This window comes from Lichenostomus cassidix, chromosome 3, assembly GCF_008360975.1.
Source record: "Lichenostomus cassidix isolate B80296 chromosome 3, HeHo_3.0, whole genome shotgun sequence".
NCBI classification, from domain to species: domain Eukaryota; kingdom Metazoa; phylum Chordata; class Aves; order Passeriformes; family Meliphagidae; genus Lichenostomus; species Lichenostomus cassidix.
Genome location: NC_139483.1, coordinates 52,129,661 through 52,143,888, shown reverse-complemented (window position 1 = coordinate 52,143,888; position 14,228 = coordinate 52,129,661). Strand labels below are relative to the sequence as shown.

The window sequence follows — 14,228 nt, the reverse complement described above, 5'->3', positions numbered from 1 at the left end:
CCAAGATAAAAAGCCAGCAATGCCTGAAATAAACACAAGCTCTCCAGCTTTGCAGAAGCCAAGGCTCTGCAGCGGGAGAGAGAGTGCCAGCTACCCACTCTAGAAGAGTAGAGAGTTGACAATGACTGATATTTTTTCTCTTCAGTGTAGTTGTAAGAACTGCGTAGACACATGCTGTGGGAATATGAATCCTATCTTTTGTTCCCAGCAATGGGGGAGTCCACACTGGGCAAAGAGCTATCAGTATTTTCAGTGTTGCTGAAGATTGCATGGTTATACAAGCTGTGAAGAATGGCTTTGAAGATCTTGACTGAAAACAGACCCACCTTGGATTTGCTGAAGCTCATCTGTACTAATGCCTGCTGAATATGCATGACTGCCCAGAATGCCAGTTAGTGCTGAATGGCAGGTGCTAACTCTGAGACAGGCATCTGGCATGCAGAGAGTTTTTGATTATCTGCTGCTTGTTCTGAATACACACCATAACATAGTGCCACAGGGAATGTTATTCTTCAAGATACAAAACCTCCTAAGTTATGAAGTACTGGTTATTAAAAAGAAAAAAAATATTTAAAAAAAAATAAATGTAAATCAAGAAGTTCTTGCAAGGTATTGAGATGTGCTATCTGGAGTTGGCTTATCTGGCCCAGGCAGGCTCAGGAGAGGCCTGAGATGCTGTCATGTCAGGAGATGCCTGAGATTTCTTGAGCTGTTGCACAAGGAGCAGGTAGAGTGGCAGGCAGCAAGCAAAGCAAAATAACAGGAGGTGGGGTGTGTTTGTAGTGTAGGCTGCACAAAGGTTACGGATGTGTGCTAGGCTTATTCTGAGAAACATGCTGTGGTTAGGTACTGTGGTTACAGCAGACAATTGCTGAGTGTTGTGCATAATGCATGACAGGCAGGGCTGTGGTATGCAGATAAAACCAGCGTGGGATGGATTTTGCACTAAAATATGCTCTGTGAGTGTGAAGAAAGGATGAAGCCAGTCCGCTAGGAAAGCCCTGGCTTTGACCTGTGTGCCAAAAGCGAGTCTGCACCAGATGGCCTGGATGAGAATCACAAAAAAGGGAAGTTAAATTAGGTTCTCATAAATCCCCGTGAGCTGCCTCTTCATGCCACCAGTAATTTGCTTTTTGTTAGAATTTCTATATGGAAGAAATCTTCCTAATTGCAGTTATCTTCAGAAGTGGAAAAAAAATAAAGTTCTTACAGATTATTTCTCCTTACAAGATGTTCCTTCTGAGTATGGTGTCCCTAAAAATCTACCTGCAGTGTCTCCCACAGGCAGTGAGTGCCAGACTTTTCTCCTCTTTATGTCCTCTGCCCCGAGTCCTCGGCTCTGCGTAGCCACCTGAAGCTTCAGCCATCAACTTTACCAAGTATTCACCATCTCTGAGGTATCAAGGGCTGATGCTGTTTGCATGAAGGACTCAGTCTCCTCATTGGTGCTTGGAGACTTCATTCTTCTACATGTAACTCCACTTTATACATTTTTCCATGTAAATATTTATGTTTGTATCTCAAAGTTAAATTTTTTTTCTGGTTTTATTCCCTCTGGTATTCTGTACCTACACTCCTTTTAATCAAATAAAACATACCAATTCAGAATGCCTCCAAGACTAATCTTTGCATATTATTTATTGCATGAATAATTTTCTTTAGAATTCTGAATAGATTTCCTGGATTTGCTGGTTACAGTCTCATTGGTTTAAAATGTGATTATACTCCAGACTGCCATTTGCTCATCAGAATTCATTTATATGAATGTTAATAGATTAGCACTGGAGTTAGATGAAACTAACTCCATAAAAAAATCAGATTTATAAACTCATTCTCCTATTATGGTGTAAAAAGCGTATTTTCTAAAGTATTTATAAGTAATTCTCAGAAACTTGGCCAAAACCTTCTATTGACCATATAATTAATCCCTTAGCTTTTCTTATAAGAAGTTCTTGAGTTTTTAAAATAATTAATGGTTAAAATAATTAAGGTTAATAATCTTACAGGAAAAAATAGAAATAGGTCCAATGACACCCATGTGGACATATTTGAAGAAGACAAACTTCTGAGAACACTTAAAAGTGAGTCATTATATTGATTTTAATATGGAATATGCATTTATTAAGTGAAAAACAGATTTCCATCAGAAGATGTTGTACTAGTAGCAAAAGTAATTTCTAAAACTCTTCTGCCATAAACACATACCTAGTTGGGCACACACTTCTAAGCAGAGCAAAGGCCATCCATTTAAATGTTCACAGAAATATCAGAATGATAACAATAGTACATACATGAACAAAAATAGCAGAAAAAATGTTTTTGTTTTATGCCTCTGACCATATTTGTGTATGATCAGTATCACATTTCTGTTGGATGTCAGACTTCCTTTCTCTACTGCAGTGTTGTCAGCCATATGATTCATGAGTCATATCTAGTCCTTTGTATACAGAGCTCATTGAATATTCAGATTCCACAAAGTATAAATTACCAAGTAAATGAACTAATTTTTTTATCCTTTTTGCTGGAGAGTGGGAAGGGAAGGAACACTTTCCAAATTTGAAATTAAATCAGTCATTGCAGTGCTGCACCCCTGAGCAGCACTCCTGGCTTATTGTCCTGAAAACAATAGCTCTGAGAGGTGTAAAATGACCTGTTCTCCTTTATTCTTTTTAGTCATTGTTGTATGTTAGGAAGGTGGGAAAGAGGGGAGGATATGAAACCCAAGACCAACATTGCTGTTTGCTGAAATAAATTATGTGCAGTGAAGGAGGGCAGGTCTAGAAAACACACAAAACCAAGTGGAAGGCAAGGAGGGAAAAGAGAGGATCAACAGAAAAGCAATGATATAATACTAAATCTTCCCTGTTAATTATGCTGAATGTGACAATGAAGAGATTTTCAAAAGCAGTTAGGTCCATTTTGAGATGGCCTAGTTAAGTGTTTAATGATGCAAGTAGCCCCACTCTGGGATTTACAGAAATCTCTAATTGCCCAATTTCTCCAGCAAAACTATTAGGTATTTGGTGTTAATCTACACACACATCATGGATGTGTTCCACTGACACCAATGGATGGTTCTCCTGTAAATCCTCAAAATGTGTAGTCCAAAACAGTGTAACAGCCCACAACTATATTATGAAGAAGGCTTTTCTCCAAATGAGTGTCATGCTCCCACATGAGCTGCATGGAGTCACTTTCTTGCACTCTACAGCAAGGCCTAAGTTCCTACTTTCCCATAGTCCTGTGAGTGGGTGTTTGCTGAGGCAGCAGAGAAGAGAAGGCAGCCAGAAAATATATACAGAGAGTGGCAAAAAAGTTTGTATATGAGACAAACCAGAGCATATTTGCAATTGCTTTTTTTTTTTTTTTTTTGTGAGCCAGAAGTACAGTTCCTTCTATAGCCTTAAGCAGGAAACAGGAGAGAAAAAGAAAACCTGTAAAAGAGATATTCTTTCACACAGGAGGTGTTAGTTAAAGACGAGTATCAAAACATTTTTACTATGTTAATTGGTTAATTAAAATAATTGTAGTTGACAGCATCCCTTTAATTGCATGACCTTTGTAGGTGTGTACTTTATTATTCTTTGTTTTGTTTCCAATGGGAACAGACTTAGGCAATTGTTTAAAGTGTCAGTTGGACTTCACAGAGAAGAATTTGAAACTTGCTCAGCTGAATAGGAAAGAGAGTAGAAGCTTCAAGTTTAATTATATTTTTTCAGGTTTCTAGAAAATCAATGGAAGAAAGACAAATTGATGCCAAAGCTTTCTAAAGTACTTGGGCATGATGTACTACCATCCTGAGCAATTCATAATGAGCTGGCTTATCTAACAGCCCATCACTACGAGATGCAAAGGTCCTGCTCTCCCTTCCTTTTCTGTCTTTAAGCTGCATGTTGTGTGCTCTCGTGTTTTGCCAGTTCTTGCATCCTATGGAATGCCTCCATGAGCACATCTGGTTAAGCCTGAAGTTTGGTGGCAGCCTAGACCAATCTAACTGCTGTCTGCAGTCCTACTCTCTGCCCCTTTATTTTCTATATATTCGAATTTATATAATATATACTTATAAAGAGGAAAGCTCTTTCCTCTTTCACTTCCCTTTCCCTGGGCAATGTGTTCCTGCCCCTCCCTTGTAGCAGTCCTTTGTCATGCTTTGTCACGTCCTTTGCCAAGTCATTTCAGCATGATAAAGCAGCATAAAATTAACTTGCTGAAAAAGAAAAAAATTAATAGTTTTTTTTATTTCTGCTGATATTCTTGTAGAAAGACAGTTCTGCAAAATATCCAGTAAGCCACGGTGAGACTGCAAGGGAGAGAGGGTGGAAGGATGTGAGGAAAGGACAGGGCAACTGCCACCCTTCACTGCTGGTTGAGGTGCAAAGACATGTGGAGTGAGAGAGGCCTTCGTCCCTTGGTGCTGGTAAGCTGTGAGCCCTGCTCAGCCACTCGCCCATCTTAGGTCACTTTGCTTTTGGTCATGTGGCAGCAGCCAGCTGGCCCCTGGGCAGCCTGTGGGCAAGCTCCCATTAGCCACAGTCCGTGGTGCTCGTGTCATGCGGGGAGCGTCAGGCAGGTCACGGGGCACAGCGAGCTGGGTGTGATGGGCAAAGGAAATCCGGGTTGCTTCATCTGCTGCTCACACTGACTCTTGTTTAGTAGTAATTGTGCAGAAGGCAAAGAATCAGACCTGGCTCAGCAGTAGTGAGTTTTGCTGTGAAAACACCTAGGAAATGAAAAGCAGGTGTGTGGTAAACAGTACAGATAGGTATGACCCATCATCACTTGTTTATTTCTCTGAAGTGGTAAGTTCATTTCCCATACGTATTTAAAAAAAAAAAAGTGGTTTTAAAGGGGAAGTCCGCTGAAGAAAAACAACTGGTTTGGTGAAGTGGGATTAGGATATTAGAAATTTCTGTATAGTACTGACTGATTAAATGGTGCTATTCTGCATCAAGCAATGATCAATACAAGGCTCTTCACAGGGAAGCAAAGCATCAAACAAACTGTAATTCACTCCACTGTTAGCACGGTGTACTCTACTAATACATGGTGGAAGACTAAGGAACGCTCCAGTAAGGGAACTTTTGATGTGACTGGTAACACTGGAAAAGTTGGGGGGTTTCCTCATGTAACTGTACTTTCCTGGCCCTTTCTTTGGATGGCTTATGTTCTGTGTCAGCTTCCCAGAATGAAAGACTTTTTTCTTTCCTTCACTCAATTTAGAGCAAGACAAAGTGTTCAATAGGCTTAAAATACTACACTGATAACTTCGCACAATGCATCTTTATTTTTTCAGTTGAAATGGTAAGATTTTGAGGCAGTCTCCCTTCATCTGTGGAAACAGACATTGATCAGGGAAGCCTGGCCAATTCCAAAAATTTCTGGAGTTTAATTGCATTTTAAGGAGAATTCTCATTTTATTCTGCTGGAATAAATTAAAATATCCATAGATTCTGATTTCTATCCAAAGCAATGAAGTTATATGGTAGGAGGCAAAAGTTAGAAGTTGAAAGACTACCAAAATATTCCAGATTTTATATGCATACGTACTTTCAGATTTTTAAATTATAAACAACTGTTTCTAATGCTTTAAAATGGTGGGGGGGGGGGAGAGAAAGCCACCCAAATCAAGAGATATGGTTTCAACATGCAGTGGATAAATGTAAATACAAAATTGATTCTGGTCTCCAGAACTTGTCATGAAAAAGCTTTCTTACCTCATCTTGCCTTCTAAACTCACCCACTGTAGAGAAGTAGCACACATTACACTTTGCTAGAACGCTGTACAATAAGTGACTAGTCATCTTGGTCTTTCAAAAGCAAGACTTAAGAGACACTTAAAAGCTTTTTGGACCCCACTTAAGTTGATGATGTTGTAGTGAAAAACCCTATATTTTTTTATTCCTTAGAGAGTGATTGCGATGTGCATTCTCACTCTCTCTTCCTGCCAGCTCCTATGGAAGGCAATATTTCTAGTTTGCACAAACCCTTTTTCAAGGAAATTAAGTATTTTCACAAAATGAATAGTTGGTAAGACTCTAAAGTGATGGCAGGGAGACATAACTTCTGAAAAACAGCACAGAAAAAGGAAAAAAAAATTTGGTCAGAAAAACAGGTATATTACAGAAAACTCTAAGGATTACATGTTCTTGACATTGTAAACTGGCATATATGATGTTCTGTAGCATTCAGCAAGTATGGATGTGCAAGACACTGTCAGTGTCTTGCTTGGCAATGGTGTTACCACTACTTTGTTTGAATTTTTTTAATTTGTTTTTCAAAATTAATTGTGAAAGATGTGTTAAATGTGCCTAGAAACTGTGTCCAAAGGAGTGCCTAATTTACTTTCCATCTATAAGAATATCAGAACATTCAGTTCAATATTTGACACTTCAAATATTTTAGACATTTATTTATATACTCCCGCTTTTTTGATTGGAAGCAAAAAGCAATTTGGCAGTACTGGATATATGGTGTACAGAGATCTAATGTCCAAAATGCTACAGTTTGCTAGTTTGTGTTTATTTAATCACTTAAATACTTTTCCCGATACAGCTTCCAACACATTCAAGAAGATTCTGCCATGAAGCACGGTAACAGATGTTCTATATATGTAAGGTGATGTGTCATCAGAGCAAATTAGCTTCCCTGCTGTTTTAAGACTTGCCCTTATGACACCTCCACACTGTAGAGAGGGTCAGAGACAGCAATTTTCAGCAGCTACAGCTTTTTCATTTGAATTTGCCTAACAAAAAGGTAGTCAGTCTTGGTTTCTTTTAAGTTAAGTAACATTGCTGCATCATATTCATCTTTTGGATGAGATCAACCCGAGTCACAACTAAGAAATCAGAAGAGTACATGCTGCAACACATGATCCTACAAAGTTGTATGAAGAGAGAATATTTGTCCTAGGTACTGTAAGATTTGTACTATTTAGTGCCTCAAGCCAACTTTCATTAATGTGAATAAACAATAATAAATGCTTTGAGGAATAATGTTGAATTGTGTGAAATATTACTATATAAAGTGCTTTTTGTAGGGGAGCTTTCAAATTGTTTTGAGAAAAACTTAAAAGAGGTATTGATAGTGTGTTCACAATGTTTACAAAAAGATGTGAATAATACTTTAAATTCCAATGCAATACTAGTACTGATTAGGGACTAGAACAGGCTATCAAAAAATACAATGTGTAGGACTGGATGATCCTGTTAGAATCAAAGTCAATTCACCATGGAAAATAAACGTATGTTTGTGCTTGGAGTTTGACTTTTAGAATTATTTTTCCCGTCTTACCTCAAATTCCTTGTGTGTTTCTCTCAGTTAATATGCCTGAGGTTCACTCCTCAACTATAACGTTTTAAAACCCAAGGGAAAGACCGTGGCATGAGACAGCAGCTTGAATGAGGTGCTGGTATTGTTTACAGATGTTTTGCTTTTGAAGAGTGTTTCTGAAATTAGTTGAGTCCTACCTGTGAAGATAAGCCAACAATGACATTTTTGCATAAACCATTTGCTCTATTTGTGAATGTCTAAAATATTCCATAATCTCAGGAGAGAACAGTGCCATTTGACATGATACAGTCATTAATATTGTCAAAGCACTGAAGATAGAGCTCCAGCAATATGCTAATAAAAACCTGATGAAGACTAAAAATGCTTGTCAGTGAACCAAAAAAATTCTGTCAGCAGTCTTCTGAATACATAGATGCTGTATTCATTAAGAAAGAAACATTATTAACTGTTTATAAAGACCATTTCAAAGAATAAAAAATGCTGTGATATCTAAGTTATGAAATTGCAGGCAAACTGTTGACGACAGGCACTACAAGAGGAGGAGGAGATGAGAATAATAATGTAGCAGCATCTATTACATGTGTGGAAAAAGGATGCCGATGCATTTTCATGAGAGATGATATCAGAAACTATTTTTACATCCTGCTGCCAAAAGAATACTTCTTTACACCTTGCAGAGGGAGACACCCCTCCATATTTTTCCCGTTAGTCATTAACATTGCCAAAATTATTCCAGTGTATCAATAAAATGGATTATAGAATCACCAGGAGAGAGTCTACCAGGCCACTCTTTGTAATTTGATTACCAAAGTAATTAATTTCCTCCAAGGAAGGGGAAGTTATCCAGTGCTGGTCAATCTGTTCCATGGTCCCTTTGTTATCAGGCACTGTTTATGGATAAAGAATTAGCTTATTGTATTAAAGGGATAAATATTCCATTTCAAAATTCAAAATGAAATTATGAAAACAGAAAACACATTGCCTGAGAACTCAGCTGCATCCTCGCATTGTGTTTTTGCTCTCTCTCTAGGACAACATTCAGCCATGAGAGATGCATGTGATCAACTTTTTTTCTCAACATTTTACAAGTTTGCTCAGTGTGCTTTTGGCTTTTTCTGAACTATGTTGGTTCCTACAGCATGTCCCAAACTAGTCCATTCTCTGTAGCTTACACAGCTCTGCTAGTAAGTTGCAAAATGAAAAAGATGAGTCTAAATGAATCTTTGTTAGCACTGTTTATGCCTGCTTATCCCTAGCAGATCATTAAATTATAGAATCATTTAGTTTGGAAAAGACCTTTAAGATCATTGAGTTCAACTGTAAACCTGGCATTGCCAAATCCACCATGTCCTCAAGCACCACATCTGCAGTCTCCACAGATGCTGATTCCATCCCTTCCTTGGGCAGCCTGTTCCAATTTAGAAATTTTTCCTAATATCCAATCTAAACCTTCCCTGGCACAACTTGAGGCCATTTCCTTTTGTCCTATTGCTTGTTATTTAGGAGCAGAGACCACCCCTCACCTGGCTACAACCTCCTTTCAGGTAGTGAGCTCTCCTGAAGCCTCCTTTTCTCCAGGCTAAACAACCCCTGCTCCTTCAACTGCTCCTCATAAGGTGCTCCACACCCTTCACCACCTTCACCTTTGGATGCATATGGAGAACATACTAGGCAGAAACAGCAAGCAGTTTACAGAGATGTTCTGCCTTAACTGTGGGAAGCCTCCCTGGCCTTTCTGCAGGCACCCCTGCCACCAGTGCCAGTGTGAGAAGGGCTTGGTGCAGGATTGCATTTATGGGAAAGCTTTTCCTTCATGGCTGATACCTTTCTGGGATGTGCAGTACTTTCTGGGATGTGAAGTCAGGACACAGTGAGCGTCTGTACAAACATGTCAGCATTGGTGGACAAGCCTTGTACTTGCAGCAGCGTGCCCATGTCGCCAAGAAAGCCAATGGCATCCTGACCTGTATCAGGAATAGTGTGGCCAGCAGGACCAGGGCAGTGATTTTTCCCCTGTACTCAGCACTGGTTAGGCTGTAGCTTGAGCCCTGTGTCTAGTTCTGGGCCCTCAATTTAGGAAGGATGTTGAGATGCTGGATCATGTCTGGAGAAGGGCGACAAGGCTGATGAAGGGTCTGGAGCACAAATCCTACGAGAAGTGGCTGAGGAAGTTGGAGTTGTTTAGCCTGGAGAAAAGGAGGTTCAGGGGAGACCTTATCACTCTCATCCACTCCCTGAAAGGAGGTTGTAGCCAGGTGAGGGTTGGTCTCTTCTCCGAGGTAACCAGCGATTGGACAAGAGGAGAGTCTTAAGCTGCACCAGGGGAGGTTTAGGTTGGGCATTTGGAAGAAGTTCTTCACAGAAACGGTGACTGAACGTTGAAATGGGCTGCCCAGGGAGGTGGTGGAGTCACCATCCCTGGAGGTGTTTAAGACTGGATGTGGCATTTAGTGCCGTGGTCTAGTTCACAGCGTGGTGTTAGTTCATAGGTTAATGATCTCAAAGATCTTTTCCAACCTAGCCGATACTGTGATTCCAGCAGCACAGCGGAGCATGTGGATGGCGTCGCTGGAGCAGTGCACCATTGGCGTGCAGGAGAAGCAGGGACAGCCGCGCGCTGGCCCAGCAGCGATGCACTCGATCACTTTGGGCAGGTGGGACAGGAACCACCTCTAGTTATGCCGGGTGACCCGGAACGCGGGGGATCCGGGCAGCTCCCGACAGATCAGGGGTTCCAGCGCCGGCCTTCCGGCCTGACTGACACACAAGCCCGGACACAGCCCTCCGCCGCGGGGGAGGGCAGGTGGGGCTGCCCGGGCAGAAGCGGGGCCGTGCGTGGGGCGAAGGCTGTGGGGCGGGCCGGGCCGGCCGACTCTCCGCCCGCCGAGAGCTGCCGGGGCGGCCCGGCCCCGCCCCGCCAGGGCGGCTCGGGAGGCATGCTGGGGCTTGTAGTCCCGCGCGACGCCGTCCCGCCTCCAGTCGCGAAACTACAACTGAGCGAAACTACAACTCCCGGCGGGTGGAGGGGCGTGCCTCGATCGCCGTGTCCGAGCCCGCACGGGGCGGGGGCCGGTCCCGCTAGGTCGGGCCGCGCGGGCGGGGCTTCCCCGTGCCCATCGCTCGCTGGCGGGACTCGCCCGCCTTCGGCCCAGCAGCGGGAGCGGTGCGAGACGCGGCCGCTGCCCGCGGCTGGAGGCACACACCACTCGCGGTTCAGCGAAGCGCGGGGCGGGGGCGGCGAGGGCTGAGCGGGAGGCAGCGGGAGCGGGGCTCCAGCGCGGACACCCGCTGCCCGGCTCGCTGCCCTGCGCCTCCAGCCCGGCCGGCGGGCGGCTGCCTGCGGGGAGGTGGCGATGGAGAAGAGTTAGTGCAGTCACCGCGCTCCAGTGGCCGGGGAGAGGGCCGGGCCGGTGCGTGAGACCTGCTGCCCTGTCGCCGAGGAGCGGCTGAGTGACCGACCGGCCGAGGGCGGCGGAGGGTGCGCCTGTGTGGTCCCGTCCCCCGCCGGCTCCTCCCGCGGGCGGGCGGGCGGGCGGCCGGCGCTGCGGTGGTTACCGCCTCCCCCTGAAAATGAAGAGGTGGTGGCAGCTGCTGCTTCGGGGTCTGGCTGCCGGGGGAAAACCTGGATAGACGCTCGTAAAGAAGGGTGAAGAGAAAGTCGCCGCTCTCGGGTTCGCGAAGGGGGAAGTCGGGCGTTTTTCTCACCTCGCTCCGGAGCCAGAGCACAGCGAAAGCAGGGACGCCGGCGGGGAGCCGCTGCTGTGCGCCGGGGAGGGGGCGGGATGCGGGGGGGGGCCCGGCACCGCCGCGGGCCGTGGGCGAGAGCCTGCGGCGGGGCGGGGTGCGGGCGGCCGCGGCGGCGCTGAGCCGGGCGGCGAGGATGGTGCGGGGAGGGACAAGTCCTGGCAGAGATCTAGCGGCGGCGAAGCCTCCTTGTCCCCTGCCTCCCAACCTCCTTCCCGCGGGGCCGAGGCGCTGGGGAGCATGAGGCGGCGGCGGGGACCTGTTGTGTAGGGGGAGGCGCGGGCTGAGCGGCGCGGCGGGCAGGGAGGATGAGGAGGACCTGCTCCCGAGGCGCTGGTGTCTGTCGGCGGCCGGCCGTGCCGCGGGCTGCCCCGGGCTCGGGAGAATCCCCTGCTGAGGAGTGCTGACAGGGCAGCCCTGCGCCCCTAGGTCCGCGCCGAGCGGCGGCCACTTCCCGCTGGACTGCGGCTGCAGGAAGAGGAGAGCTTCAAGTGTTCTTCGCAAGCTGGAGTTGCAGCCTGGTTCCTTACTTGCCTTTTTTTTCTTTTTTCTTTTTTCTTTTTTTTTTCCCCCCTCCCCTCCCCCTTAATGATTTATTTCGCGTGTCTCTCGAGGGAGCGTCTTAGGAATGGTCATTTTTAGCAGTGGAATCTGCTGCGCAAAGGAGGATTATAACAAATCTCTATGAATGATAGACTCGATTGCTAAACCTTGCCTTGACCAACCTTCTGACCCTCGGAGAGAACTCTCAGGGTGTGCGTGGGAAAGAAAAAAACCTTCCCATTTGAAAATAAACTTGAAAAAAAAAGACTATTTTTTCTTTTTGAGAGCCTAACTGATTTATAATTACTTTTTTTTTTTCTTTTTGTCCTGTTTTGTGATAAGTTGTTTTTAAAAGGATTGTCCTACGTGGTTGTTTTGTAACTGGTGGAGGAAGGAAGGATCCCTCTCAAGCGTTTCTGACATGACAGCTTTGGTTTCTGCAGAGTTAAGTGGTGTTTGCATGATACACCTATTGCTAGCCTGGTAGCAGACTTTCATCGTTTTATTTGCTTTTTTTATTAACTGGGGCTGGTGGAGAGGGCTCTCCTGGTCGGGAGAATATTTGCACATACATATTTGTATATATTTTTGGTGGGGTTCTCCCCACATTTTACTCTTTCTTGATGACTCCTGGAGGTGGTAGTGGGCCCATGAAAGACTGTGAATACAGTCAGATCAGCACACACAGCTCTTCATCTCCCATGGAGTCTCCCCATAAGAAAAAGAAATCAGTTCCCAAGAGAAAATGGGAGGTTTTTCCTGGAAGAAACAAATTCTTCTGCAATGGGAGGATCATGATGGCCCGACAGACTGGAGTCTTCTACCTGACTCTTGTTCTCATCTTGGTCACCAGTGGACTCTTCTTTGCATTTGAGTAAGTGACTTTAAAGTCTTCGTATATGCCTTCTCCTCCTCTAGTTATTTATTTTCTGGCTGAAAGCAAAATTAACATTTTTATTTAGGTGAGAATGCTGACTGAATTCTGCTAATATTGGTTTATATAATTGAAAGTATGATCTGATGCTGAGGGGTACACAGTACATACAGTTTGGGTTGTCATACTCTGGAAAACTAATGAGGATTAAGGTTGAAGTGCTTTTATAACCACAGGCTTCCAGCTCTTGCTGGTGTTGGAAGAGGAGTGTAACTCAGGAGGTTTGGGATGACCAGGAAATGATGTAGCTCATCTGTCAGTTACTCTGAGAATCAGAACTGGTACATGCAAAAATACTGACCCTCTGTCACAGAACCGAACGCAAGAAAAGCAATATCTTTCATTAGTTTATGAATTAGGCATGGTTTTTTTCTCGTGACATTGTTTAGTAGCTTGTAGATGAGAATTTGAAGGGAGGAGATAAAAAAGAGCATTACAATTTTGCATGTACCTAGCTTTCCACCACTAGGTAACAGCATTACTTTCTCTTTGTGATGGTAACTTGTATGTGAGTTTAGTCTTAGTTTAAGCTATGTTGGCTATGGAGGTTTGGTCTGCATTTTTTTAAAGCAAGCTTCTGGTGTCCTTCTAGGGCTATTTTTCTCTGTTGCTCTGGAGTCCTTTTCATCTATATCAGGTGAACACACAGTGACAGCAAATCAAATATACTGATTTTTGCACTTATGTTGTAGTAGTTAAATTAACTGCACATGGCAGTAAAAAATTAGACACTTGATACGAGCAATACAGTTTGACTTTTATGTACTTATTTTTATTTAGGAACCAAGTACAAAGATGTTTACACTGCTAAAACATCTCCTATAACGATAATTGAGTTATCTTAAAGGGTTAGTGCTACTTTACCTGCTTTGAATTATTTGTAGTTTGACTTGGGAGGAAAATATCTCCAAATTACTTTTTTCTGCAATAAGAACTATTTATAACTAAACTTCAATGCTGTCTCCAGAAATTGTTTGTTTTGGTAAGTGGTACAGTTGAAAAACAAAGGTCATTCATTACTTGGTGTCTTCAAGCAAGAAGATAGGGACATTAACAAACTCTACATTGTGTCTGTTAAATGCAGATCATCTTAACAACAGTGGTAGCAGTAAAGAAGGTAAAAATGCTCAGCAGGTAACCAGTGGCTAAATGTGTATGTGAGGTCAGTAGATGAATTGCCATTAGTGAGCTCCAGATTATTTTTGATGGATTTGTTAAATGTAAATCTTCTGCAGACATCATGAAGTTGCTTGAATATAATTTGAGTAGTTGAAATAGCACAGTCAATGATGGTATCCACACTGCAAGTGTGTTTACTTTCCTGGTTTTAAGGGGGTATTAAAGGTGTAACCTGATAGTATTTCATCAGGACTGGGTGCTACTCTGTTCTGTTTGCCATGATTAAGCTTTTGGAAAGCTTTTCTATGTGGGCTGCCACTTGAATCTGTGCAGTCTCATCACCTTCAACACAGCCTCTAAAGGCTGCTGGACTTCTGCAGATACCAGAACGTAAATGTAGGATTAAAACTGTAATGTTTTATAATCAGGACTGTAGAACTGATTTATTAAGCCACCATTTGCAATTTATTTATATGGTTTGACACTTTGATCTTTCAGAGATAAATCTTCTTTGCAGCTGCATGATTCAGAACTGCTAAAGCAGGGTGAGCTGCTAGCTGTTCATCACCTTCTGATTTCATCACTGCTGCAAGCTACA

At 43.5% G+C, this 14,228-nt stretch overlaps 1 protein-coding gene across 5 annotated transcripts in view; it reads left to right on the top strand.

Moving 5' to 3' along the window:
- The first annotated feature begins 11,088 nt into the window (after positions 1-11,088).
- ZDHHC14 (zDHHC palmitoyltransferase 14) overlaps positions 11,089-14,228 on the top strand; it is a 96,104-nt gene continuing 92,964 nt past the window's right edge. Inside the window, exon 1 of one of the 5 annotated variants that reach the window (XM_085055783.1) lies at positions 11,089-12,451. In XM_085055783.1, coding sequence (XP_084911909.1) covers positions 12,201-12,451 — 251 coding nt within the window. In that variant the 5' untranslated portion in view covers positions 11,089-12,200. The remainder of the gene's footprint in view (positions 12,452-14,228) is intronic. The other 4 variants (XM_085055781.1, XM_085055779.1, XM_085055782.1 and 1 more) reach the window with 4 other exon arrangements.